Consider the following 25430-nt stretch of genomic DNA (forward strand, 5'->3'; position numbering starts at 1 on the left):
TAACCGATCCAGATTAAATGCTGGTTGACCAGAGTAGGTTGACCAGGATTGCCCTGTGATTCTGGGTTTACACAGATGGGTTCACTCAATCGGCTCCACTAGACTCACTAATCCTGAATAACCTTGCAATTGTGTGAACTTAGCCTGGACTGGCTTCACTCCAGCAACCCTGGCTCAGTTTGAAGCAGAGCTGGCTGTAACACCTTCCAGGCAGAGCCAGCCTGTGTCACCGGCACTGGGACTTTTGGGCTTGTTTACCTCCTGCAATGAGGAGAGAGATTTCCTCCGTCACGCACGCAGCTGACGAGAAGGTTGCCAAGGTATAGCACAAAGACTGACCACACCGCCACGCTCCAGTGTGTTCAAGAATCTTTTATTCACAATGACAGATTTGTTCCAAGGAATGATTCACACAAGTTTAGCAGCAACCAACCACGCGGTCACCTGGTGGCAGAGAGGTAAAGAGATAACTCAGTGGAAGATCTGGCACATAGGGTGCCTCTGGTGAAAAGCAGGTTTTCGCCTACCACCGGGGTGGGGAGGGGGATTTGTTCCCTAGGCCTCCCAGACTAAGTCGCAGAGGGAGAATGGTAGAGATAAATAGTCACACCGGTGCCAGGAATGAAGGGACACGTGAAGCAGTTCCCAAATAAGTTACAAGGAATGGTTAGGGAAGGGGTGGTCCATCACAGAGCTGGTCCCTTTTGCCACCTGGGGATGGGAGCAGTCCCTCGGGGTGGTCATGATCCTGGACTCCTTCACAGTGTGGCTCACAACTGCGCCTGTCCCCCGCGAAGGGTGGGATCCAGTTAACCAGCTTTTCTAAGCCCCCCATCTCGACAGGCATGGAAAGAAATGTGTGTACTCTTAAAGTGCTAATAAATAAGGGCATTCTACACACAAACACACAAACACACACACACGCCAACACTGGGCACAGGGCCCTAGCCAGCAGCCCCCGTGAGTGGTGGGCTCTGTCCGTGGCTCTCAAACAGCTTATGCAATGATTTCCTCCCAGGAAGAGAGTGGCAGAGGGGCCAGGGTTCGAGTCACGATCAGTACAGCCGGTAGTTCCAGTAGCCAGAAAAGACAGCAATCTGGAAAAGACGACATGGGGAACGGTAAGCAGACACAGGGTCACGCCCAGGGAAGATGGAGTTGCTCACTCGGGATCGTGAACTCCAGATTGCTTTACAGGGCTAGAGAACCACACCTTCCTGGTCTTGGACCAGGTGCCCCTCTGCCAAATGTGGGATGTGTAAGATTAAGCCGTGAACCAGGAGACACCAGTCGGAATCCATCATTCTTTGCTAGCCACCAGGGTTCCCTCGAAGGTGTGCGCACGCTCACAGGATTTGTGATCTCTGCTCAGCTGATTTTAGTTCTTGCTCAAGTTGGATCAGGAAGGCCCCATCTATCTATATATTTAATTCTCTTAAACGCACCCGTTGCTAATCCCATGTGTGGCAGCTCTCGCGAGAGTTTGGAGAGCTGCCGGACAGCGACAGGGACGGGCGGGGAGAAGAAAATGGGGGCAGCCAGCCGGTGGGCCCAGGAGGAGTTGACGACAAATAAATAAATAACAAAATAAAACAATCTTCGGCAGTCCTTGAGCCGATGGCTCCGGCAAGCACATAAACTCAAGGTCAACGGCCTCCCCGAGGTTCAAAGCACGGAATTATCCCTTTGCCGGCCTCACCTTGTCCTTCAGCTGCTGGCAGAGCTGCAGGGATACCGTGAAGAAAACGAGGGCATCGTTGAGCCAGGGAACGACACACTCCACCTTGTGGACGTGGCTGACTTCATACCTTTGGTTGCCGTACTCGCTGGAGGGAGAAGCGGTGGGGGGGGGAGAAGAGTCATTGGGGCTGCTTGCGGGCGAGACGCCTCTCCCGGCTGCCAATATAAACTGCCCCCACCTCCGTCAGCTCCAGCCTGCAGTGATGGTACTTACAACATGGCTCCTGGGTTGTGCAGAATGGACCCTCCAGCAGGCCTGAAGTTCTGGAAAAGAACGAAACACACAATACGATGGCACTTGGGCTCTCAAAACAAGGGAACGGTTGCTTCTACATGCCACACTCAGGAGCTCTTAAGAGTCCAGGCACAAACAATTCATGCAGAACAAGCCTGACTATGCAGTCTTGCTTAGGAACAGAAGATGGACCTTGCCCAGGGAGAGCACAGAACATAGGAAGCTGGCTTCTACAGAGTCCAACCACTGGTCCATCTAGCTCAGTATCGTCTACCCAGACTGGCAGCGGCTTCTCCCAGGTTGCAGGCAGGAGTCTCTCTCAGCCTGATCTTGGAGATGCTCCCAGGGAGGGAACTTGGGACCTAGATGCTCTTCCCAGAGTGGTGGCTCCACCCCCTAAGGGGAAGATCTCCCAGTGCTCACACATCAAGTCTCCCATTCAAATGCAAACCAGGGACAATTCATGCTTGCTACCATCAAGGCCGGCACTGCGTCACCCACACCCACGTGAGTCTGGGAAGCGCACAAGGAGGGTACAGCTGTGAGAGACGTTCCCAGGATCCAGTAATCCAAGAGAGACTCCTCCTGCACACAGAGGTGCCACTTTTGTCTTATTGTGGCTAACAGCCCACATTAGATGCCTCCTCCTTGGATGGAGGGCGGGGGGAAATCCCTGGATGATGATTGTTCAAAGATTTTAATTAGGGATGCTTGTAAAAACGGTCTAAGATCCCATGCGCTTCCCTTAGCGGCTTCTGTGGAGTAAATCATAGCTTAGCTATCTAATTGGAACACCGTACTTCAGTGCTCTTCATTGTAAGGCCCAGGGGCCAGTGACGGACCCATCAAGCCTAAGTGTGGCCCCCTGACTGGGCCTGTGTGACGCTTTGGCCAAAGCGAAGTACTCTGGAGGGGACCATTCCCATCATGCAGTGCTGTGCCTTGCCCAGTGCTCTGTGTGTGCGCGTGCGCTCCTTTAAGGGAAGCGGAGCCCTTCTGAGCCCCTGCACCAACACCTTGGAAGGCCTGCACAAAGTGCTGGGAAGTGTCGCCCTTCCCAGGGCTTTCCTTCTCGAGCTCTGAAGAGAGGCCTCCATCTCTCCTGAAGGGCCCTCTCAGCACTGAGAAAAGCACAGTCCTGTGCGGAGGTCAGCACAGGGGGAGATGATTCATCCTGTTGAGGGTTTTGTTTTGCCAAAGTGGTCCCCGCTTGAAAAACAGTGAAGAACACTGGTGCGCTTACTGGCCGCATATTTTTCAGTCCAATTGCGGCGTTCTCTTATCGTCTGGGTCAGCATTTCTTGACCCACCCACCCCCAAAGCACAAGTTACAAAGCTGCCGAAGTCTAATCGGAGCTTGTGCAATAGTCTTTCACAACACCAGCGACCTCCTCAAATTGTTGATGGTAAATGCAAGAAAAACACCCTGCCGAGTCTCTTCCAAAGTTCACCCACACCTTATCTTGGGCCAAAACGACTCCCACTGAAAGATCCCTTTGTGCTTCCAGAGTGAAGCACCATCACATTCAAAGTACAAGCAGTCCTGTCAGATCCACCCCTGTTCTTGAATCCTCTGCTGCACCCAGAACAGGGAACAGTCGGTACTGATCTTATTTTTATTTATTTATTTATGTATTCCATTTCTATACCACCCTTCCAAAAATGGCTCAGGGCGGCTTACGAAGAGAAATAATACATAAATAAGGTGGCTCCCTGTCCCCAAAGGGCTCACAATCTTAAAAAACCCCATAAGATAGACGCCAGCAACAGTCACTGGAGGGGTCCTGTGCTAGGGGTGGAGAGGGCCAGTTACTCTCCCCTTGCTAAATAAAGAGAATCGCCATGTTAAAAAGGTGCCTCTTTGCCAAGTTAGCAGGGGCTGATCTTCCTGCCCCAATGGCGAGGGGGGTTCTCTTTGGGCAGGCGAGAGGGGCTCTGCCCTGGGCGTGAACTGGGGTTACCTTTGTAGAGCTGGGCTGCAGCAAGTGCAGTTGGTAGACTGTCAAGCAGAGCTTATTCAAGTTGATGTAAAAGTTCACCAGGGTATCTGCAGGCAGAGCAGGAGTGAACATTTTCTGGAGAGAGAGAGAGAGAGAGAGAGAGAGAGAGAGAGAGCAAAACGTCACTGAGGGTGTCAAGATATCCCACTACTGTACTCCAAACTCCCCATATCCTCCTCTCAAAGCCACCAATGTTATGCGTCGTACAGCTGATGAACAGCGGAAAAGATTTATGGGATGGGATTCAGTTTCCCCATGAGCAGTTTTGCCTGAACTGATTCACAGCAGCTCACTGGGGGCTTCAGGCAGGAGGTTTCCACCAGCCCTACCAGGAGATGCCAGGAATTGAACCTGGGCTCTTCTGTGGGCAAAGCAGGCACACATTTGATAACTGGCGTGGAACTTGAGGTTGCAATCATTGAATGCCCCTTAGTGGCTTCTAGTCCTGCCTTTCTGCCTCCTAGAAGTCCAGTGTGCTCTCCAATATTCTGAAGTTTTCATCTTTTTTTAAAAGTTTCTAGTCCTCATGACTATGAAGAAAAGGTTGGATTTTTTTTTTAAGTACCCTGAAAGCTCAGAAGCTGAAGAAAGCTTAATGTAGGACCAGCTGTTCAGAGGAATATAGACTAAGCCAAGGTGGGGTGGGGGGCTATACCTCCAGTCACATCCCTCCCCTTGTCCAATACACATCTCTCCTGTCTTGGATAGCCTTGCTAACATTTTAAGTTCTATGCAATTCAGAGATTAGAAGCAAACTAATGTGGACATACCAAAAACCAGTGTTATTCCAAGAGCAGAGCGGAGATTTCCTTTGGCACAAAATACAAGTAGCTTGGGGCGAGAGGCAGACTGAACCCTCTCATCCCCAAGGTGTCAACACAGGCAGCATTCAGTTACCGTGAGGCCGCTGGAGGCGATTTCTGGAAGGGTCAGGGTAGCTGGGGTGGTGAGTCGATTCTGAGCCCTCGTCAGCTGCAGCATCACGGCGTCCATGAGCTGACACGGAGAGAAGACACACACTGTTTTGTTGGGCAGATGAGCCCAGCATCCCAGATGAAAGAGGCTACTCAAAAGGCATTCAGAGGTTAAGAACCCTAAAGAGCATCCTCTCCTCCCCCCGCCCCGCTGCCTATGAACCGGCCGAACCACTGGTCTTTCGAACCGGTCTGGAGGCCCTTAAAAAGGGCCTTCGAACAGGTTCGTGCACATCCCTAACTGGCAGCAGGGCCAAACAGAAAATGCTCCTCTTAGGGGCTGCAGACACAAGCCAAGTTTTGCTGTGGGTCCCTTTTCAGTAACAAGATGGCTCTGCCCCACAGCAGTTCCAAAAGCGATCATTCCCAAGGCAACTGGAGAAACTGAGGCGTTCATCGGCTCACCTTGAGGACCTCGCAGCCAGTCTTGAACTGGTAATTGGCCCCTCTGTTGGTCAGCAGGTAGAGTGCCTGGTTAACATGGTTCCTTGCATCCTGGATCTGCAAAAGCACGAAGGGCAGCCTCTTAGGACAGCTTGGCTGGAAGTCAGGCAGGCCTGAAAACAGGTCCAGAATCCTGAACTAGAAAGCCCTATTTCCTGAAGATCTTCAGAGGCCCTGGCCAAGTTGAGGTGAAGTGGGTGGCTACAAGGGAGCGGGCTTTTTGGTGGTGGCACCTCGTCTATGGAATAGCCTCTCCACGGAGGCTCACCTGCTGTCGTGCTTTTAGATGCCAGGTGAAGGTATTTCTGCTCACTCAAGCCTTTTAAAATTGATTTTTTTAAAAGTTCTGAAATGTTTTGTATTTTCTGCTTTCTCTTGTAATTTGTTTGTCTTATTTTATGTGTTTATACCGATGTTTTTTTACTGTTGTCTTGTTGAGTGCCGACCAGAGAACAATTTGTTATGGGGCAGCTAACAAAGTTTATTGTTTTTATTATTATTTTCTACTTCAGAGTTTAAACCTCGCAAGTTCCTCCTAGATCTAATATGCACGGCTTTCCAGAAAGAATTAAAAAAAAAAAAAATGCAGGCTTTCCCCCAGAAAAATGCAGATTTTGCTCTAGTTCACTGTTGCCAGGTATTGAGGAAGGCAAATCCACAAAAACTTTAGGAATGGATACAGAGCTGGGATTGAATCCCAGGTCCATACCCTCTTTCTCCTGCAGCTAAACTTCAACAAATGATTCCCACATGTCCTCAAGTTTCCCCCGCTATAATCAGAACCAAAGGTGAGCCCTTTAGACCAATATTCCTTTCTGTAAGCCCCTAGAATTCCCAACCAACTCCACTTCCTCATTTGTTATATCAACAACAAACTCAGAAGTGTTATTTTTTGCTTGGTACTCATGAGGAAGCAACGGCAAGGTTTTTTTTAAAGAACACAACCTAAAACGACATCCATTAAGCAGCTACCGTGCCCTTCTGTTCCTGCTAACAGAGATACTGGAAGGGGCCACATTAAAGCTTCTTCCTGGATCTCTCTTGCTTTCCTGCTGCTCCTCCTGCCCGCTAACGGATCGGGTCTTCTGGCTCCTCTCCGTGGTGGGGCAACTCGTGACACAAGGGCTCTCTGCTTAAACCGCTGCAAAGAAGCAACGCTGTCCAGCTCCCCTTTCGGGGAGGGGGGGACACAGTCTCAATACCTGTTGCAGTTTCCATTGCTTGTCGTCCCGGAATGCAAAGTGCAGGAGCTGGTTACTCCTATGGATTTTCAAGTTGATATCCTGAGAGGAGGGGAAGAGAATTGGAAAGGGTGAGGGGACAGGGCATATTCACGTCAAAGCACAACCTTCTTGCCAACATTTTATCTATTTATTTGTTGGATTGTTTATATCTATGTGAACGGAGAGGAGAGTTAGTCTTGTGGTAGCAAGCCTGACTTGTCCTCTTAGCTAAGCAGGGTCCACCCTGGTTGCATATGAATGGGAGACTTGATGTATGAGCACTGTAAGAGATTCCCCTCAGGGGATGGAGCCGCTCTGGGAAGAGCATCTGGGTTCCAAATTCCCTCCCTGGCAGCATCTCCAAGACAGGGCTGAGAGAGACTCCTGCCTGCAACTTTGGAGAAGCCGCTGCCAGCCTGTGTAGACAATACTGAGCTAGATGGACCAATGGTCTGACTCAGTATATGGCAGTTTCCTATGTTCCTAACCACTTTTGGAACTTCTGTTGAAAAATGTTCCATAAATATTTGTCCTATTCATCATAACAGCACAGCATCAGAAGTAAAGGGTGAGGGACCTTTGACTGCTGCACTGGTTTCTCATGCAGGGAGCTTTTAATGCTGAAGATTCCAAACTGGCAACCCTCTACCTGGAGTGTCCACTTCACCACCTCATCCTGTTGCATGCGTGGTCCAGGCCTGAATTTACAGACAGGGAACAGAAACCTCGAGGGAAGCTAGCATGGTGCAGTGGCTAGAGCGCTGGGCCAGGCCCAGAGAGACCCAGGTTCAAATCCTCATTTGGCCATGAACCCCGCTGGGTGACTCTGGGCCTGTCCCTTCTCTCTCAGCCTAGCCTACCTCACAGGGTTATTGTGAGGATTAACAGAACCACGTACACTGCTCCGGGCTTCTCGGACGAGTGGGATTATAAATGTGAAAAGAAACAGCTGTGCCCAGATGCGAAAACATCTGCACCCAGATCTCACCTATAGAAATGCTGTGCTGGGTTAAGGACACCAGACAGCTTTTCCTTTTCTAAGAGGCAGGGGAGAGAGCCAGAGGAACAACAGAAGGCTGAGCTGTCTGAAAGGCTGCCAGGCAAGGTAAATGACAACGGCCTAAATAAGCAAATCGGCAGGTGATGTAGCTGTTTACTGCAAGTACACAGCAAGCTGCCAGCCACATCACCCAAGAGGACAGCTGAGATCACCCAGGAGAGACCGGCTTCCAAGAGGGGCCGAGGCTGATGCACGTCTCCTGCCTGGTAAACAGCCCACGTCCCAGCCCACCAGACTTTCAGGGACAGATACTCACCGCCTGGCACAAGGCATCTCCTTGGAGTGTCAGGACTCCTTTCACCTGGTCAGCACTGAAAGAAGAGGCAGAGCGGTTTTGATTTCTTGACTGGCTGATCGGTTTATAGACCGCTCTCCGTGAAAATGATCTCCAGGCAGTTTACAATCAATTTAAAAACAACGCAGAACTATTAAGCAGTAAAAACAGTACAAATATTCTACTGGAATGCAAGGGAGGGGGGGAAACACAAATCTATTTAAAAAGTCGGAAGACATATACACAATAAAGCCAGGAGACACAGCACAGAAGCAGTAACACCAGCAAGAAAACAACATTCATGTAAAAGCCCAGGTAAAAAGCCACGATTTTGCTTGCTTGCTAAGAGCTGAAGAGCAGAAACCCACAGGGAGCAGAAACCCACAGGCAGAGCAGAAACCCACAGGCAGAGCAGAAACCCACAGGCAGAGACTGAAGAGCAGAAACCCACAGGGAGGAGGCGGTCCTTCAGATATCCAGGGCCCATATCAAAAGCAGCACCCTGAATTGGGCCTGGAAGCAAATGGGCAGCCAAAGTAGCTCTTTCAGAAGGGGCGTGATACGGTCCCAGCAGACAGCTCCGGATAAAATCCTAGCTGCCTACTCACATGGCAAAGAGTCATCCGGGGCCCAGAGGCCTCTGGGCATGTGTGCAAGGGCAAACTCAAAGGCAGAGAGAGCAGATCAAGAGCATTTAGAGGCGGGATGTTTACAACTGCAACATCTGCCGTGGACATCCGTGATAACCAGCACAAAGGCACGTCTTATTGCTCAGCCTTCTGTCCTTGCAGTAGCACACCAAACCTGTTCAGCAATCCCAGCTCGGCTTGTTGTTTAGACACAAAGCCTTCTATTTCCACAACAGGAGGCTGAGCGCCGAACTGGCACGAACACACACACAGGGCTTGGTTAGAGGATCCAGCCATGGGGTGCGCCCTTCCTCCGCAGAGAACCCGGCCTTCTGGGCCCGCTGCGACAGGGCACCTGGCTCACCTCCAGCCCTCGCCATCTGGCCGTAGCCACATCTGCAACATGTCGCTAGGAAGGGCAGGTTCTCTTTAGCACAGTTGAGCCCACCTCCGCACAGGTGCTGCAGGACTCGATCTACGAGCAGGGAGGTGACCTGCCTTTCCCGCCACTGACATCTGGACCTTGTCTGAAGCCACATGCTGGAGGAAATGCACTTTTTCTCCTTGTGGTTTTAGGAACAGAGGAAGCTGCTTTCTACCGAGTCAGGCCACTGGTCCCACCTAGCTCAATATTGTCTACACTGACTGGCAGCGGCTCTCCACGGTTTCAGGCAGGAGTCTCTCCCAGACCCATCTGGTAATGCCAGGGAGTGAATCTGGGACCTTCTGCACACCAGCATGAAGGCGCTATTCCCAGAGCAGCCCCATCCCCTCAGGGGAAGATCTTACAGTGCACACCCATGTAGTCTCTCATTCAAATGCAAACCAGGGTGGACTCTGCTTAGCAAAAGCGACAACCCATGCTTACTATCACAAGACCAGCTCTCCTCTGGTCTTCTTTCTCTAGAGCAGTGATCTTCACTATTTTTCAAGCAGGGGCTGCTTTGGCAAACAAACAAACAAACAAACAAATAAACAAACAAAAACCCCAAACACCGTTATGTGTGGGAGCCATTTCCCACTGGGCTGACTTCCGCACAGTGCTGCACTTTTCTCAGTGCACTTTTTAAGAGAGATGGAGCCCTCCCGAAAGCTCTCGGAGGAAAGCCCTAGGAAAGACTACACTTCCCAGCATTCCATGCACACCTTCCGAGATGGTGTAGGGGCTCCAGTGGACTCTTTCCCCCTTCAAACAGCCCCGACCTTGGCACTGGGCACAGCACAGCTTTGCAGAGTGAGAAGGGACATCTCCCCATGGTGCCAGGGGACATGTACAGAGTATTCAGTGTCAGCCGAAGCTTCGCACAGGCCCTATAAACAATCCAGCTGGCTCCTGGATCTTACAGTAAAGAACACTGCTCTAGAATCTCTCCCTCACTTGCCCTGGCTTTAAAGCACATCATCCCACATATAGCCCTGATCCTTTTATTTGATCAGTATTATTATTATTACTGTTAATTTATAAGGCACCTTGCCCACTTGCACAGGCACAGACAGTCCCTGCCCCCAAGGAGCTTACAATCTAAAATAGACAGTGGTGAATACAGCAGAGTGGGGCAGGTGGCCAAACAAGGATTGAGAGGGAAGTGTGTGGGGAAGTGCTTTTATACATATTTCAAGCTTGGTTACAGTCAAGAGTGAAGACTAAAGGAATACAGCCAATAACTGCACAAAATATTATTTGTTATATTTCTACACTGCCCCAAACCTCCATCTCTGGGCGGCTCTCATCAACATAAAAGGGAACGATTTAAAACCGCAGAGTCCAGTTGAAAGCTTGAAGGAACAAACGTGCCTTTAGAGACTTTTAAAAAGTTGTCAGAGATGGGAAGGCTCTTATTTCGGCAGGGGATGCATTCCAGAGTCTGGGGGCGGCAACCGAGAAGGCCCGGCCCTGGTAGCCACCGGACGAGCCGGTGGCAGCTGCCAACGAACCTCTCTGGATGATCTCAATGGGCAGTGGGGCTCATCGTGAAATGGTGGGGAGACTTTTGAAGGACGGGGGCAGCTCCAGCCATAAGAGGAGTGGAGCAAGGGGCACTGGGAGGAGCGACAGAAAGGCGAGGCCGGCTCAACGCTAGCCTCTAAAACCGAATGACACAGACATGAGCTAAGCAGATTTCCAGTCCCCGTGAAGAAGCCGAGAAGCCGTTCCTGCACAAGCAGCATAGTGGCAGTGAGCCTGGTCAGGATGTGAGTCACGCCGCCCGGTTCAACACCCCCCTTGGCTGTGGCCAAGGCTGTTCAGCCTAGCCTCCCCGGCCGCGACGGGGAGACAGCAACCCCAAAGCACATTAAGAGGCAGAGCTCTCCGTACTCACTTTGAACTACCCAGGATGAAGTTCTCCTGCTTGATGGGCCCCTCTGAGCCGCTCACGGGCAAAGTGAACCGATGAGAAGCCTCCTGGGTAAGAAAGCAAAGAAGGGAGAGGAAGACAGCTGGCCCCAGGGCCCAAACGGTGGCCCTTTGTCTAAAGGCTTTGATCAGGTACATCAGAGCGCACTCTGTCTGGAAGTTCCACTCACCTCGTGAGACTCAGGTACTTTCCAGCCGCAAAATACTAGTCTTAACATCCAGCTGGAAATGTTATACCATCACTTTCACTTCCCCACCTGAACAGGCACGCCGTTACAGCCACCGAATGGGGCCTTTCCCTCTTTAAAGGCGTTATCCTGGAATGGAATAGCTTTTGGGGGGTGGGGGAAGAGGGCCGACCGCCAGTTTTCATCCCCTGCTAACTAAGTAAAGAGGCACCTTTTTAAAGTGGCGGTTCTCTTTATTGAGCAGGGGGAGAGCAACTGGCCCTCTCCGTCCCCAGCACAGCATTCCTCCATTGGCTGTTGCTAGTGCCTGTCTTATGTTTCTTTTTTAGATGGTGAGCCCTTTGGGGACAGAGAGCCACTTTATCTATTTATATCTATGTACACTGCTTTGGGGACTTTTGTCAAAAAGCGGTATATAAATATCCGCTGTGGGTTCGCAGTTGGTGGCCAGTGGGTCCTTTTCACTCTCTGCTACAAAACTCGCCTGGCCAGGAGTATATGTTTAGCTCTTCACTGGCCAAAAAAAAAAAAAAGCAGTGTTCTCTCTAATTTTTTTCATCTGTGCGCGGAGTAAGTTTTCTTCGGGGTGGCAGCATCAAGACAGTGTGTGCGCACCTGAAATTCAGAATGGGGCCTTCCTGATTCAACCTAGGCGGGATCTAAAATTAACTGAGCGGATATTTAAAAAAACGTGTGAGCACGTGCACACGCCTTAGAGAGAGCACTGTGTCCAAGGCTCTAGTTTGTGCCCACGGCTTGGTTATGCTTGTATCTTCACGGCAGCGTAACTAGAGGCCAGGTATCTAAAGAGCCCACTGCGGACTGGAAACTGTTTTGTGGTGGGGAAATCAGGCCTGCAAAGTTGCCACTAAGCCCAGGGACTGGAAGACACTCCCCCCGTGCTGCAGACAGAAAGACACTCAATTGCAAGAAAGCAGGTTGGTCTCTTTTTTTAAACTACCTTCAGAATATCTTGCAGCTGCCGGAGGACAGCATGAACTTCTTCTCGTAAAAGCCACTTGAACTCCTCTTCCTGTGTGGAAAGACAAAGTAGGAAGAGAGAGCATGAGGCACGGAACAGTTTCACAAGGCGCCGTTTGGGACTTTGTTCTCCTCTCCTCCACTCACACTGACATGCAGAAGCATAAGGGACGAGGGAGTTCACAGGGACACAGGAAGCTGCCTTATACTGAATCAGACCATTGGTCCATTGAGCTCTGTGTTGTCTACCCAGACTGGCAGCGGCTCTTCAAGGTTTCAGGCAGGGGCCTTTCTCAGCCCTACTTGGAGATGCTGCCAGGGATTGAACCTGGGGCCTTTTGCATAGAAAGCAAATTTTCTACCACTGAGCTATGCCCCAATCAGACTACATTAATCAAGGATGTTTCCTCCTGCAAAAAGAGCAAAGAGACGCCTTTTAAAAGTGGCGATTCTCTTTATTTGCAGGAGGAAAGCAACTGGCCCTATCCATCCCCAGCACAGCATCCCTCCAGTGGCTGTTGCTGGTGTCTGCCTTATGTTTCTTTTTAAAGTGTGAGCCCTTTGGGGACAGGGAGACATCTCAGTTATTTATTTTTATCTCTCTATGTAAATTGCTTTGGAGATTGTGGTTGAAAAGTGGTATATAAATATTCATCATTATTTGTAGATCCCTGATAATGTTTCTTTTTAAAATTATCATCTTGCCCAGGAACCAGTTATTCAAGTAAAGCAGATCACTTTCTATTTAACTTTATTCCCTAAAATTTATGTGGCTACTCCCCAACCCAAGTCAAGAAACCATAGCAAACTCTCCCACATTTCACAGATGAAAAAAATCAGCATGGTGAGAACACCTCCACACTCCAAAGATCATTTTTGTGAGCTCCACTATTACCCATTATTAGGGTAATAATCATCACAAAATGGCAGCTGGAAATCAATGTTCCCTCTAACAGGGATTCCCAGATGTTGTTGACTACAACTCTCATAACCCCCAAGCAAAAGCCATTGCAGCTGGGGATTCTGGAAGTTGTAGTCAACAACGTCTGGGAATCTTTGTTAGAAGGAACACTGCTGGAGATGACCTCCGTGGTCATTTCCAGTTACCTCCAACCTGCAGAAACGCAGACTTAACCCCTTGTGGGCTGGATTTTCTCCACGTAGGCCGAAGTCGAGTGTCAATCACCCAACTGTGGATATGCAAAACCGTGGATGGTGGATCCGTGTATAGCGAGGTCCACCTGTAATAAAGAAGTTGCCAACTAGATGCATGTTCCAACCCTAGCATTTCTGCTTGTCAAAGTTGCTGGAATTTCCCCAAGTTCTAGGATGGGGAGGTTCAAAGAGAAAAGTCAACAACTGGGAATGCTGTTGAGCCCCTCTTCGTTTACACAGGAGTGCATCCAAGAACAGCACGCCTCATTAGCCCAACAGGAGGATGGAGCCAGTCAGAGAGTCTCCCTGAGGGCACCCAGGACATTCTTCTCCAGCCGTTATGAACACAAACTAATTCTCTCAGAGGCACATGATCGCTGACACCGTTTTAATAATTAACTTGCACCCATTTCTAGGTGGTGGCTCTGGTTTATTTTTAAGAAGAGCAGCCCAGAGCAGGAACCAGATCTTCACTTCAGCCACTCATCTCTGGTTTTTAGGACTCGAGGGCGCTTATTTAGGGCCAAACTGCCTGGTCACTCTGCACTTGCACCTTTCCCACCTAATCGCAGCTGCCTCCTCCTCCCTGGTCTTACCCACTTAGCAATGGGTCGCTGAGTGAAGCTCCTCACAATGTCCTGCTGAGACTGTGAGACTATTAGGAATGTGGTGCTCTGGGCCTGTCAGGGGCACACAGACAACTTGATGTTGAGTTTTCCACCTGTTGTGCAGGTGGTGGGGGGGCACAGGACATGGGATTCGTCATCACTGGAGAGGGACAAATATATTTATTTTAAATCTATGCCCTGCTTTTCTGCCCAGAGTGGTTCTCAAATAACTTTAGAATCCACATAACTGTGCAAAATAATTAGGGGTGTGTGTGTGTGTGTGTGAGTGAGAGAGAGAGAGACAAAGAGACAAGGGATAGTGCCATTTCTTCTGGCCCCGGCAGTCAGCGGTACAGTAGAGGTTCAGGCTCTTAGCTTCAGAGGGATGGGGCAGAGAGCTGAAGGATTCAGTGGCTGACTGATGGTAAAAATGCCAACCCACAGAAGCAGTACTTCCACTGATCTGCTTTACCCTACTGGAGACCAAGAACATTAAGGAGCCCTTACTCTTCCTCACCCTAAAGACACCATGAGCACTGGAATTAGGCCTATCGTATCCTAAAGTTACAATAGCTGATTGGTCATTTAAAGGCAGCTGATGAATTACATTGAAATACAACTGCATGTTACCAAACCCTCTTTGCAAGATACTAACATAAGCTCAAGGATTATGAAACTGCAAGTTAAACAGAAGCCACTGCTCACTGGCCAGGATCCAAAGCGCCATGTGCCCAGGCAGAACACTTCTGTGCACACAGAGAGGGCAGGATTGGGTGCTTGATGTTTCCAGCTGGCTCCCCTGACCAACACATGCAGCTTTCCTGTTTCATGTGGGGCTGTAGGGGAAAGAGTGGCTCAGAAAGGTTCTCCTGAACACAGGGTCCTTTGCATCCTGCCCACGGTGAGGAGAAAATACCATCTTACAATATATTCTCTCCCAGTCCCTATGAGAAACAGATTAGCACCCAAAAGGTTAAACGCAAACAGACAAGGATGTCTTTAATTCGCTTTAGACATTGTGACCAAATGACTATGACATGAATGGAAAGCGCACAGCATAAAACATTTCAAGTTATTGTACGAACATGGCTCCAGGGCATGTTAACGGCCATAGGTAATTGATGACTGACACAACCAGAATACATAAATATGTGTGTACGTATAAACATCAAACTATTAAGACTGCCAGATTAAACAAACATTTTAAGATACTGGATTCCTGCTGATGATAAAACACAAAGGAATGCTGTGGCACCTTAAAGACCAAAAACTTTGTTATGGCAAAAGCTTGAATTCAAGCACCATTAAGACCCTAATCTGAAACCCCATGCCCAAAGAACTGAAATCTACAATACTGTACAGCTACGGGAAATGCTAGCTTATCAAATAAAGTCAGCTGAAATTGAAGTGCTGTGGTCTGCTAGTGCAAGGTTTAGTTGGGCTTGCTGTAAAAGCGCTCATGGAAGAAGCAGAAGAAAGCATTCTTGTATCTACAAGAGCCTGAGAAGCAGGAGTCATAAGCACTCAGTCTGAAAAAGATAGTAGAATCTAATCGAGTGATCTTAACTGCTCTCACAAGCCAGAGAGCAGCAGACCTTTTTCGGCAAAAAGGCAGATAAGCACCCTTTCAGAAGTTCCCTACCACCAACCCTTCTCTTTTCTGTTTCAGAAATGTAACATATGGGACACAGCTTGCTCGCCCAGAAACGCACGTCGCCCCTTCTGTGTGTCCCCCCAAATCATTTCCCCCCCCCGGCACTGCTACCATTTGGGTATCAAGGAACAGGAGCCCAGCAGCACAATGGTATGGGTTCAATGCAACTGCCTCCAATTCAGATCAACCTTCCTGCAAGAGGGAATCCATGTGCCTGTGGGCAGCAGGTTTTCTGGGTGCATGGACACAGCTGTGAGATGTGCTTGTGCCCAGAAATGAGACTGACTGTGGGGATTCAATGCCCCCCCCTCCACATTCATAGGTGTATGCTCTCTCTTTCAGCATACAGTGCAGGGGGCAAGCCACAGGGGAATGAGGCTTGCCACTTGCACACTCCCCAGAGGAATCAGGCAGGCACGGGCAGTCCTTCAGGAAGCAGATTATTGGGGTAAAGCAAGATGTTCTGTCCTTGCTTCTAAAAAGGAACAGAGGTATGTACAAAAGGGACCAGCATTTGGCACCCTGCCGTAGGTGAGCAGAGGTCTTCAGCTGCCACTGTTGTTGTTGTTATTTATTATTATTATTATTATTATTATTATTATTACCTTTTATATCCTGCTCTTCCTCCAAGGAGCCCAGAGTACTACATACTTAAGTTTCTCCACACAACAACCCTGTGAAGTAGGTTAGGCTGAGAGAGAAGTGACTGGCCCAGAGTCACCCAGCAAGTCTGAATGGGGATCTGAACTCGGGTCTCCCCAGTCCTAGACCAGCGCTAGCTGCTGCCAGTCGGTGCAGACAATACTATTACTGAGCTAGGTGGACCAAAGGTCTGACTTGGTATAATGCAGCTTCGTATGTTTCTAAAATGAACGGGAGCATTCCTACTTGTGGGGCAGGGAGGCTCTGCACCCCTGCAAAACCATAAGCTACTTTGGGAGGGAACAAATCCAGCTGAAAAGCAGGGAATGAATAAATAATTGTATGACAGAATAGACATCTTATTGTATAATAAGATATACTGAATTTATATAATAAATTATACTAGACAATATAACAGATTTCTACAATAAGATCTGGTACAATAACTGTATGATATATTTCACTGTATGTGTGATATACTATATTGTATGATAATTTATACAATTATACAATACACAGTACATAAATTTATACAAGCTGCATGGTGCAATTTTGTAAGCATATACATATACACACACCTTACTGTACAATTGAATAGGATATATTGTATCTCTATTGTATATTTCATGCAATTACACAATATGATGTACATAATAAATAAGATCTATTGTATAAGATAGATAGATAGAAAAGAAAAGAGAAACAGGGATGCCCAGAGAGATGAGGAAAGGGACCCCATCACTCCGCACCTGGGAGTGGGATGCGGGGGCGTGGAGAGGCCAGCGCCCGTGACGTCACAGCCGGCCGAGACGTCACGGACGGCGGGCAGTGACGTCACGCGCGCCCCTTCAAAGCTGCGGCCCGTCAGGGGTGGGAAAGACAGCTAATGGGGCCCCCGACTAAGAACCACGGCGTCGCTCCCTCACCAGTACAGCCCGCTCGCCCGGGCTCGCCAGCGCTGCCATCCTCATAACCGCGCCGCCACCGCTGCCCCTTCCTTCGCCCTCCGCGGCGCTCGCCACAAACCGCTTTCCAGACGCCCCGAGCGTTCCGACTGAGGAGTAAGACGAAGCGCGGGCGACGCCCCCCTCGCTCCTCATTGGGCGGCTGCCTCCGAAGCGTCGCTCTGATTCGTGGGGCGCCGCCCGAGGGCCCGCCTAGCGCGCACGGCTGGCCCGCCCTCCTGGAGTATTGCCCGACCTCATCGGCTGGCTGGGTCCTTTGCGCCGCTTTTATCTATTGTTGCTGCGGTTGCTGGGAGTTGTAGTTCAACAACAGCTGGAAGGCCCCGTTTGCCCACTCCTGCACTAGTGGGAGCACTGCCTTAGTAGACACATTGAGCCACGCTTCAGGGGGGCTGACTCTTGGGAGCCGAGACTGTTGGATTACAACTCCCATCATCCCCAGCAACAGCGGTCAAAAGGCCTGAGCGATTTTTTTTCACTACGGATGCTCCAAGACCAAGAGCGACTGCTGCCAGAAATGGGGCCGACTGCGGGGTTTCACCGGAAGTGCAAATTGCAGGCCTCTGCTTTTTCTCTTTATCTCTAGGTTCAAAGCGTATTTTTACGATTCCTGCCTAGCAACGAGGGCAGGTGGCAGCTGATTGGTCAATAGCATCCCATAAGACAAAAAACATGACATATTAACAGCTATTTAAACCTGGTTTTAATGTTGCTTTAATGAATTGTGTGTTTCTTAAAATCTATTTGTAATATAGGTTAAGCTCCTAGATCCATCTGGGTGAGGTGGTATAGGAAATCTCATTAAATTAATAATCAATTGTTTACCAGGATGCGTGAGAGAATCTCCTTCCAGCACCAAGACGCTAGTGCAGAGGTGGGCAAACCTGGCCCTCCAGCTGTTGAAATTTAATCTGCTGTGGCTGGGGATGATGGGAGTTGTAGTTTAACAAGTTTGCCCACTCCTGCATTAGTGGAAAGTAGGGATGTGCCGAAACACGATTCGGCTGCGAATCTCAGAACACTCTCTTTAAAATTGAGGGCTTACCCTGCCCCTTTGACGTGGTGGAGAGCAGGTCCATGCAAGTAGCTTTCTCCACTCACTGCTATTTACATACTGGCAGTGTTCCCCGCAGCTATCAGCACATGACACTGGCAAGTACATGTCCTCCACATGCACAGCGACCATTTGCGTGGTCAGCATGGACCTGCTCTCCTCCACATTAAAGTGGCTGGGTAAGCCCTCGATGTTAAAGGGATTGTGCTGCGATTCGGAAGCCGAACCACATTTTGAAGGCATCCCTAGTGGAAAGTGTGAGCTTTGCCTTAGTAGAAACGTTTAAGTGGCAATTATAAGAACGCCAATGGTGACCTCTCTCAGGAATCAAGATTTGCTAGGCAGACTGCTCTGAATGGCAGATGACATTTAGGTAAGGTTTAGAATGAAAGCTTAATCAGCACAAGATTTAGAAGATTAAGTTTAATAATAATAATAATAATAATAATAATAATAATAATAATAATAATAATAATAATATACAACGAGACATAAGAACAGAAAGAAGATTGGTTTTTGCTGTTGCAAGCATGAATTGTCCTGTTTGCTAAGCAGGGTTCACCTCAATTTGCATCTGATGAGTGACCACTGTGTGTTGATCTTTGGGCCACAGCTCAGTGGGAAAGCATCTGCTTTGCATGCAGAAGGTCCCAGGTTCAGTCCCCGGCATCTTCCAGAAGGGCTGGGAAAGACTCCTGCCTGAAGTTTAGGAGGTGAAACTTTAGCTTTGAACAAGAAGAAAAGTGATTGGAAGTTGTGAATCAGAATCAGGTGGGCTTGGGGTTTTCGTCTTGACCAAGGAAGAAGTCAGGACTCAGCAAAGCAAGCAATGCTCTATCCCGAGAGAGTTTGTGTTTAAAACGCAGCAATAGTTAATTATAGAAGGTTGGGGAATTTTATTTGCACTAATGATTTGAAGAGTTTAACTGCAGTTTGGATAACTGCTTTGCTGGAAAGGTTTTCAGAGTCAAATCTGATCAAGGTTGATTGCAGTCTTCTGATACTTGTTATCTGAATTAGATTAGGAATAAAAGCTTAATGCTGTTCACATGTTATCTGACTGGTGTGGTTTTCTGGAAAAGAACGTAGATTTGAAGGAGGGAAGTTGTCTCCTGAAATTCAATTGGGACTAAATGTTCTTTCACCTTTTTCCCTATAGACCACGTGAAGTGTCTGTTTCTTGCTAAAAGTGGCAAAGAAGCCAAATTAATCCTATTCTAGTATAGAAACATTACTATATTTACCGGAATCCAACACTAGGTCCCCCCGCTCCCCAAGTTATTTGATGTTAAAAATGGGGGGGGGTCCATCTTAAATTCTGAGACCTCTTCCTTGGGGGTAAGTAGAGATATAATCTGTCGGTGTAGACAATGCTGAGCCAGCGTGGTGTAGTGGTTAGAGTGTTGGACTAGGACCAGGAAGACCCGAGTTCAAATCCCCATTCAGCCATGATACTAGCTGGGTGACTCTGGGCCAGCCACTTCTCCCTCAGCCTAACCTACTTCACAAGGTTGTGGTGAGGAGAAACTCATGTAGTTCAACGCTCTGGGCTCCTCGGAGGAAGAGCGGGATATAAAATGTAAAATAATAAATAATAATAATAAATGGACCAAGGGTCTGACTCAGTCAAAGGCAGCTTCCTATGTCTGCCCATTGTTCCGGGAGCTTATGCATGCAACAGTGAAGCACACTCCTAATTTAATCCAGAAAAACACACTGCCTTAGTTAACAGATGCATGCAAAGTGTGGATATTCACACATTTCTTTCGATCTTGCAGAGCCTGAGGGGAGATGGGCAGGGATACTTTAGCAACCGACAAGTAGCATTGTGTTACCAAGAAAGTTTTTATTTCTGTTTGCCAGTAGCTTTTGTTAATTGCACAAGAAAAAAAAATCATTCTCTTTTTGCCATTTAATCATCACCACACATCCTATTCTGAATGACAAAACGTTAATTAAAAACAAGGCCAAAAAATTTTAAAAAAATTCACAACCTTAATTACCTATAGATCTGTCGTCAAAGGAGAGGGTGGGGATTAAAGGAAAACAGCTTTTTCTTACAAGCTTTTCACAAGTGTCACATTTCTCTCTTTTAAAAGGAGGGAACAAAACAAAGCAATTGCTAAAACAGAAATCCTCATTAAAAAGGAACTTTACAGTATTGTCAACAATATTAAGACAACAATGACTAAGCCAGTTCCATCGTATTCTCTTTTAATCCAAACTCAACTTCCCACCCCTCCCCACCCCATCACCATAGAAGAGACCCACAAAAGAACAACTGAACAGAATCTTGGGCTCTTGGAGGAGAGGGTCTGACACAGCATTAATAGCCAACTCTGGTGGCCCCTTAAAGACTTATATTGTGGTACATGCTCACAAAAGCTTATGCCACGATCCGGGTCTTTGAGGCGTCACACGTCTCTGCTTTGGCTGCAACCCATGGCCTCTGAATTTGCATCTGACAGTTCAAGCCCACCGATTATCTCAGAGCACGTCCTGAGAGATGGTGTCTCAGTAACTGTCTAGTCCTGCAGGAAGCACCCCACCCTTTAACAGACGTTTTGTTTTCCTCGCTCAAGAGGCTGCAAGACAGACCTTCAATGGAAGCTCTCCCACTCCCAGCTCCGGGTGGGGTTTTCTGCAGGAGGCAGAATAAAGCACTCTGGGATAAGCTACTTCTGTTAACGCCTTTTGAAGTGGGTTTAATTGAAGAATAATGCAGGAGCTTTAGCAAAGATCTGTGACCTGCTGTTTGTAAACTGTCCTGCACGAGGGCTACAAAGAATTGCCCGTGCAAGGGTATCCAAGACACCTTTGCTCCTTTCCACTGTGGACTCCAGCCGTCCTCCCAAAATCCATATGGAACTACAGATTTTGTCTAGCATGTGTTGCCTCCCTCCCCCTCTCCCACAAGAAGTTTAATTTCTTAAACTTAAGAAATTGTTTGTAGGGAACAAATGGGCTCTGATGGGTTATTTGTACCAGCAAGCAGCGTTAGATCAGGGGTGGGCAGCCATGGCTCTCTAGCTCAAACTACAACTCCCAACATCCCCAGCTGCAACAAATTGCAGCTGGGGATGAGGGAAGTTGTAGTTCCACAACAGCTGGAGAACCAAGGATGCCTACCCCTGGGGGAAAGTATGCTCATTTGTTAGCTTGCGCCATTAAGCAAGGAGTGTGAGCTGAGCACACTAAGAAAGATGTCCCCGGTTAGTGCCTGGGGTTCACTAGCCTTCCACTCTGGACATCTCAACACACAAGCACCACAGCCCTCTGCTGGCATCTGGAAGGTAAACTGTGGCACACCTGCAGGGCTCTTCTCTCCGCCCATGTTCATTTGCTGGCTTCCGCGTCTGCAGAGGCGGACACATGTAGGCAGTGGTGTCTATACACCACAAAATCAAGACAGGCTGGGCTGATGCATGTTGGACTCCAGATTGAAATTCAGCAAGTCAGGCTGGCATCGCCCCAGTCGCTCACTGCACTGCACTCAGCACCTAAAGCTCTCTTCAAAAGGGCTAATACTGACTTCTTTTTAAGAAACTCTTCTGAGTTTGAAAAAGCTCAGTCATCTTTACAGATGCCCATTTCCTCCACTGCTGCACAAGCCTGTGCTTATCCCCTTACTGTCTGCTTTGGCAGTTGGAGGGCTGCAGGAGGATCTTCAAAATGTTTCGCACAACCATGCTTCATTCAGCTCGAAAGCCGCTTCAACGGGATCGGAAGTCCTTTCTATGGGATCTACACAAGAGGCCTCATGATCAGAAGCCATTCCCACACTTTCTTCCTGTCGTGACAATCTGGGAATGCTACATGAATCCAGACAACCTTTGCAAGGACTAACAGTCACGGAACAGTGCACGTCAACTTGTGTGCTGCCAAGACTTAAAACCAGAAGGAGGACACCAAGCTCCTTCATTCCTCTAAAATACAACAACACTTTTCATTCTCTGAACTATATAAAAACTCAAATAGTTTTACAGCAATGTGCAGATTGGATTAACTTTTTGGGAACTGGCGTCTCTAGATGCATTTTACGTATTTGAGTCCAACACTTCTATACCAGGCCTGCATTCCCCACCCCAAACAAGGTCATTTCTGTGGGGAAGACAAGGATACAGCCTTATTCTTCTGAGAATTAATTCCACTGAGATGTTTGGGCCAGGAGTGGGAAAACTCCCAAGAACAACATTGATTTCAGCCCCGTCACCATCGTGATCTGCTCATCTCCTCCAAGGACAATGCAGGAACCGGGTTCTCATCCCAATTAAGATTACCAATTAAGTCACACCAAGGTTCACAGGTAGCGGACATTCGCCCTTTCACCTGTCCCTAACACACGAAGGAGTCAAAGCATACATCACCCACAGCAAAGAAGTGGAACAGCAATGAGAAACAGAACACTCGAGTCACCAAAGCGGCTACGTGGCGGATTTCTTGGAGAGAGGCGCTTCAGGAGTTTCCGGGCAACCTGCTGATAATTCTGTTCTGTGCCTGTGGTATCGGCTGGTGATCAAGATGGAGACTGATCTGGGCCCCGCTGCGTCCACTCTTGCTGCTGCCAGCATAGGAAGGCTTGCTTGTGGCAGCTGTCCTCCTGGCAGATCTCAAGAGTTTTTGTAATAAAAAATGGAAAAAGAAAGTTGGGGGTGGCAGGGGTGGGGGGAGAGAAACAGACAGGCAGAGATGGACTGGTCCAGAGTTAAAACCCAGTATTCATCATCATCATAATTAATAATCATGGTATTAACAGTAAGAACGGGATAGCCTAGTGGATATAGGCCCTGTACACAGCGGACATGTCATTGTCAGATTGGTCCAATGCTTTCGCCCGTTTGTAGACCTGAGGGAGAGATAAGACAGTCGGGGGTCAGTCTCCACCAGAATCATTTCCTGCTATTTAGCAGTTTGCCACAAGAGAACAAATTCAGAACCATCCTCACCCATATCTACACATCCTTTTATGAGCAAAGCTACATGGACAGAATTGTGGCCACAGCCTACACCCAGTACGAGACACACCGTGGGGTTTTTTTTTGCCAGGGGGGTGGGGGGGATAGATTATAAACACAAATTATTTTTATTTTATTTTTAAAGTAATGATTTCATCTCTTAGGACTTCCTAAAAGAGCTATACCCTCTTGGGAGTTCAACCATCTCTGCTCCTGTTCACAGACTTTTAGTCGCGAGCACCAACCACTTCCAAATGGGGACATGCGAGACTGTCCTAAAGGCAGGACCGAACTTTCGGGAGCTGAAGCATCACATACCTCATTGGCTGCAGCTGCCATAGGAGTTGGGTGGTTAACAGAATCGCCTAGTGCAATGGCTAATCTGAGATCCTTCTGGATGTATTTCAGGTAGAAATCCGGTTTAAAGTTTCCTTGCAAGATGTCTGGAAGAGAAAGGGAACAAACCCATGTTCACATTCCATTCTCCCAGGGGCTGTCAAAACTCCTCTCTCATCCCTTACAAGTTTCACAATCTCCAGTGTCAAACTCCACTCGCCTGAACAAATGAAGCCCCCTTATACCAAGTACCTCCCCAGGGCCAAAGGCTGGGGTCTTTCTCAGTGCTATATTCAAGATTCCTTAACTGGAGATGCCAAAGATTGAACCTGGAATTTTCTGCATGCCAAGCATGTGTGCTCTACTACAGAATTACCACCCTCCCTTCCATTTTAGGACTAACTAAAAAGCCACCTAATTAGCAACAAGCAAAGTTTAACAGGTAACGTATCTGGCTTGGGTATGGGAGACCGAAATTGTCTCACTGAGGCAAATCCACCCCAAACCATGAAGGACATAAGAACAGCCCAGTTGGATCAGGCCCAAGGAGGCCCATCTAGTCCAGCATCATGTTTCACACAGTGGCCCACCAGATGCCTCTGAGAAGCCCAAAGACAAGGGGTGGATGAGGACATGTCCTCCTTCCTGCACTGGAGGTGGCCTTTAGCCCTCCAACTAGTAGCCATTGATACACCTCTCCTCCACAAAGTTATCCAGACCCCTCTTAAAGCCATCCAGCTTGTTGGCTGTCAAGAGAATCCCACACGTTGCTTATGCATTGTGTGAAAAGGTACTTCTGTTGATTGGTTCTAAGCTTCCTGGCAAGCAATCTCATGGGATGACCCATGGTTCTAGGGTGATGTGAAGGGTCCCAGAGCAGTGCTTATTCTTGCCCCTTGGATTAAACCCCACTCTGCAGATGCTCAGCAACATTGTCCTGTGCAAGGGAGGAAGCGACGATTTTTAAAAAAAGAGGGGCGGGGGAGAGAGCGTGAGCGTGCTTTACTTTGGCACTTCTGGTCCAGGAAGATGCTGGCAAGCTGTCCGTGATTGAGGATATCCAGGAGGGTCTGCTGGGACTGGCCAGTCACTTGCGCTAGAGTCAGTCCTTCTGCTATTGTGGCCATAAAGCTTCCTTGGACCATATTCACGATCAGCATCATCTTGGCAGCGTTGCCCACTTCCCCTGCAGAAAGAGGGACATCGTTGAAGAGCCCCCTGTGAGAAAAAGCAAGGCCCTACACCCTAGGTCTAGGCAATCCAAGCCTTCTGAAAGACCCCTCACTATTCCTTCCCTTGGAAACGGGGGGAGAGACTAAGGCTCCTCTCTCTTTCGAGTATCTACCCTTCAAAGCAGAGGCTTAGGATAGAACCTAACAAGGGCGGTCAAACTTGTGCAAAACCTCCAACAGTTGTGGAACTACAACTCCCATGTTCCCCAGCCGCAATGAATTGTGGCTGGGAAAGATGGGAATTGTAGTTCCACAACTGTTGGAGATTTGCCCATCCCTGGTATTTAAAGGAACGTCTTCTTCACCACGAACCCCACCGCCCACTGAAATCATCAGGAAAGGTTCGTCTGCAGTTGCTCATCTTAACTGTGTTTTAATAACTTTTAACTTTTAATTTTAATTGTGGAAATGTTTTAATCTTTTATTGGCTGTTTTTATTGTCCTGTAAACCGCCCAGAGAACTTGCGTTTTGGGTGGTACACAAATGTATTAAATAAATAAATAAATACTCGGGGATGGGCCTTCTCCATTGCTGCCACTGGGCTTTGGAATGCACTCCCTGTTGAAATAAGAAACTCACCCCCCCCAGCCCCCCATCTCTGGCAACTTTTTAAAGGGCAGTCAAGACCCATCTCTTCAACCCAGGCTTTTAATCAGATACTTTTTTAATCGTTTAAATATTGTTATTATAGTAATTATAGTAATGTCCTTAATTTTATTTATTT

The 25430-nt window shown here is 48.3% G+C and overlaps 2 protein-coding genes across 11 annotated transcripts in view; both read right to left on the reverse strand.

Moving 5' to 3' along the window:
• Positions 1 to 357: 357 nt before the first annotated feature.
• On the reverse strand, positions 358 to 17377 carry ROGDI (rogdi atypical leucine zipper). The gene is made up of 11 exons (XM_053275785.1): positions 17090 to 17377; positions 12085 to 12156; positions 10901 to 10983; positions 7933 to 7987; positions 6596 to 6676; positions 5355 to 5450; positions 4873 to 4971; positions 3937 to 4050; positions 1955 to 2004; positions 1700 to 1826; positions 358 to 1097 (listed from the first exon to the last, which is right to left on the reverse strand). The coding sequence occupies exons 1-11, from the start codon at positions 17261 to 17263 to the stop codon at positions 1056 to 1058; spliced, it is 993 nt and encodes a 330-aa protein (XP_053131760.1). The 5' UTR covers positions 17264 to 17377; the 3' UTR covers positions 358 to 1055.
• Positions 17378 to 20008: 2631 nt separating this feature from the next.
• The window catches only part of GLYR1 (glyoxylate reductase 1 homolog), a 34911-nt gene continuing 29489 nt past the window's right edge, over positions 20009 to 25430 (reverse strand). For all 10 annotated transcript variants that reach the window (XM_053275783.1, XM_053275782.1, XM_053275779.1 and 7 more), the window contains 3 exons: positions 24480 to 24659; positions 23456 to 23580; positions 20009 to 23028 (listed from right to left, as the gene is read on the reverse strand). In XM_053275783.1, coding sequence (XP_053131758.1) covers positions 22954 to 23028; positions 23456 to 23580; positions 24480 to 24659 — 380 coding nt within the window. In that variant the 3' untranslated portion in view covers positions 20009 to 22953. The remainder of the gene's footprint in view (positions 23029 to 23455; positions 23581 to 24479; positions 24660 to 25430) is intronic.

The sequence above is a fragment of the Hemicordylus capensis genome, chromosome 13, assembly GCF_027244095.1.
Source record: "Hemicordylus capensis ecotype Gifberg chromosome 13, rHemCap1.1.pri, whole genome shotgun sequence".
Lineage (NCBI taxonomy): Eukaryota > Metazoa > Chordata > Lepidosauria > Squamata > Cordylidae > Hemicordylus > Hemicordylus capensis.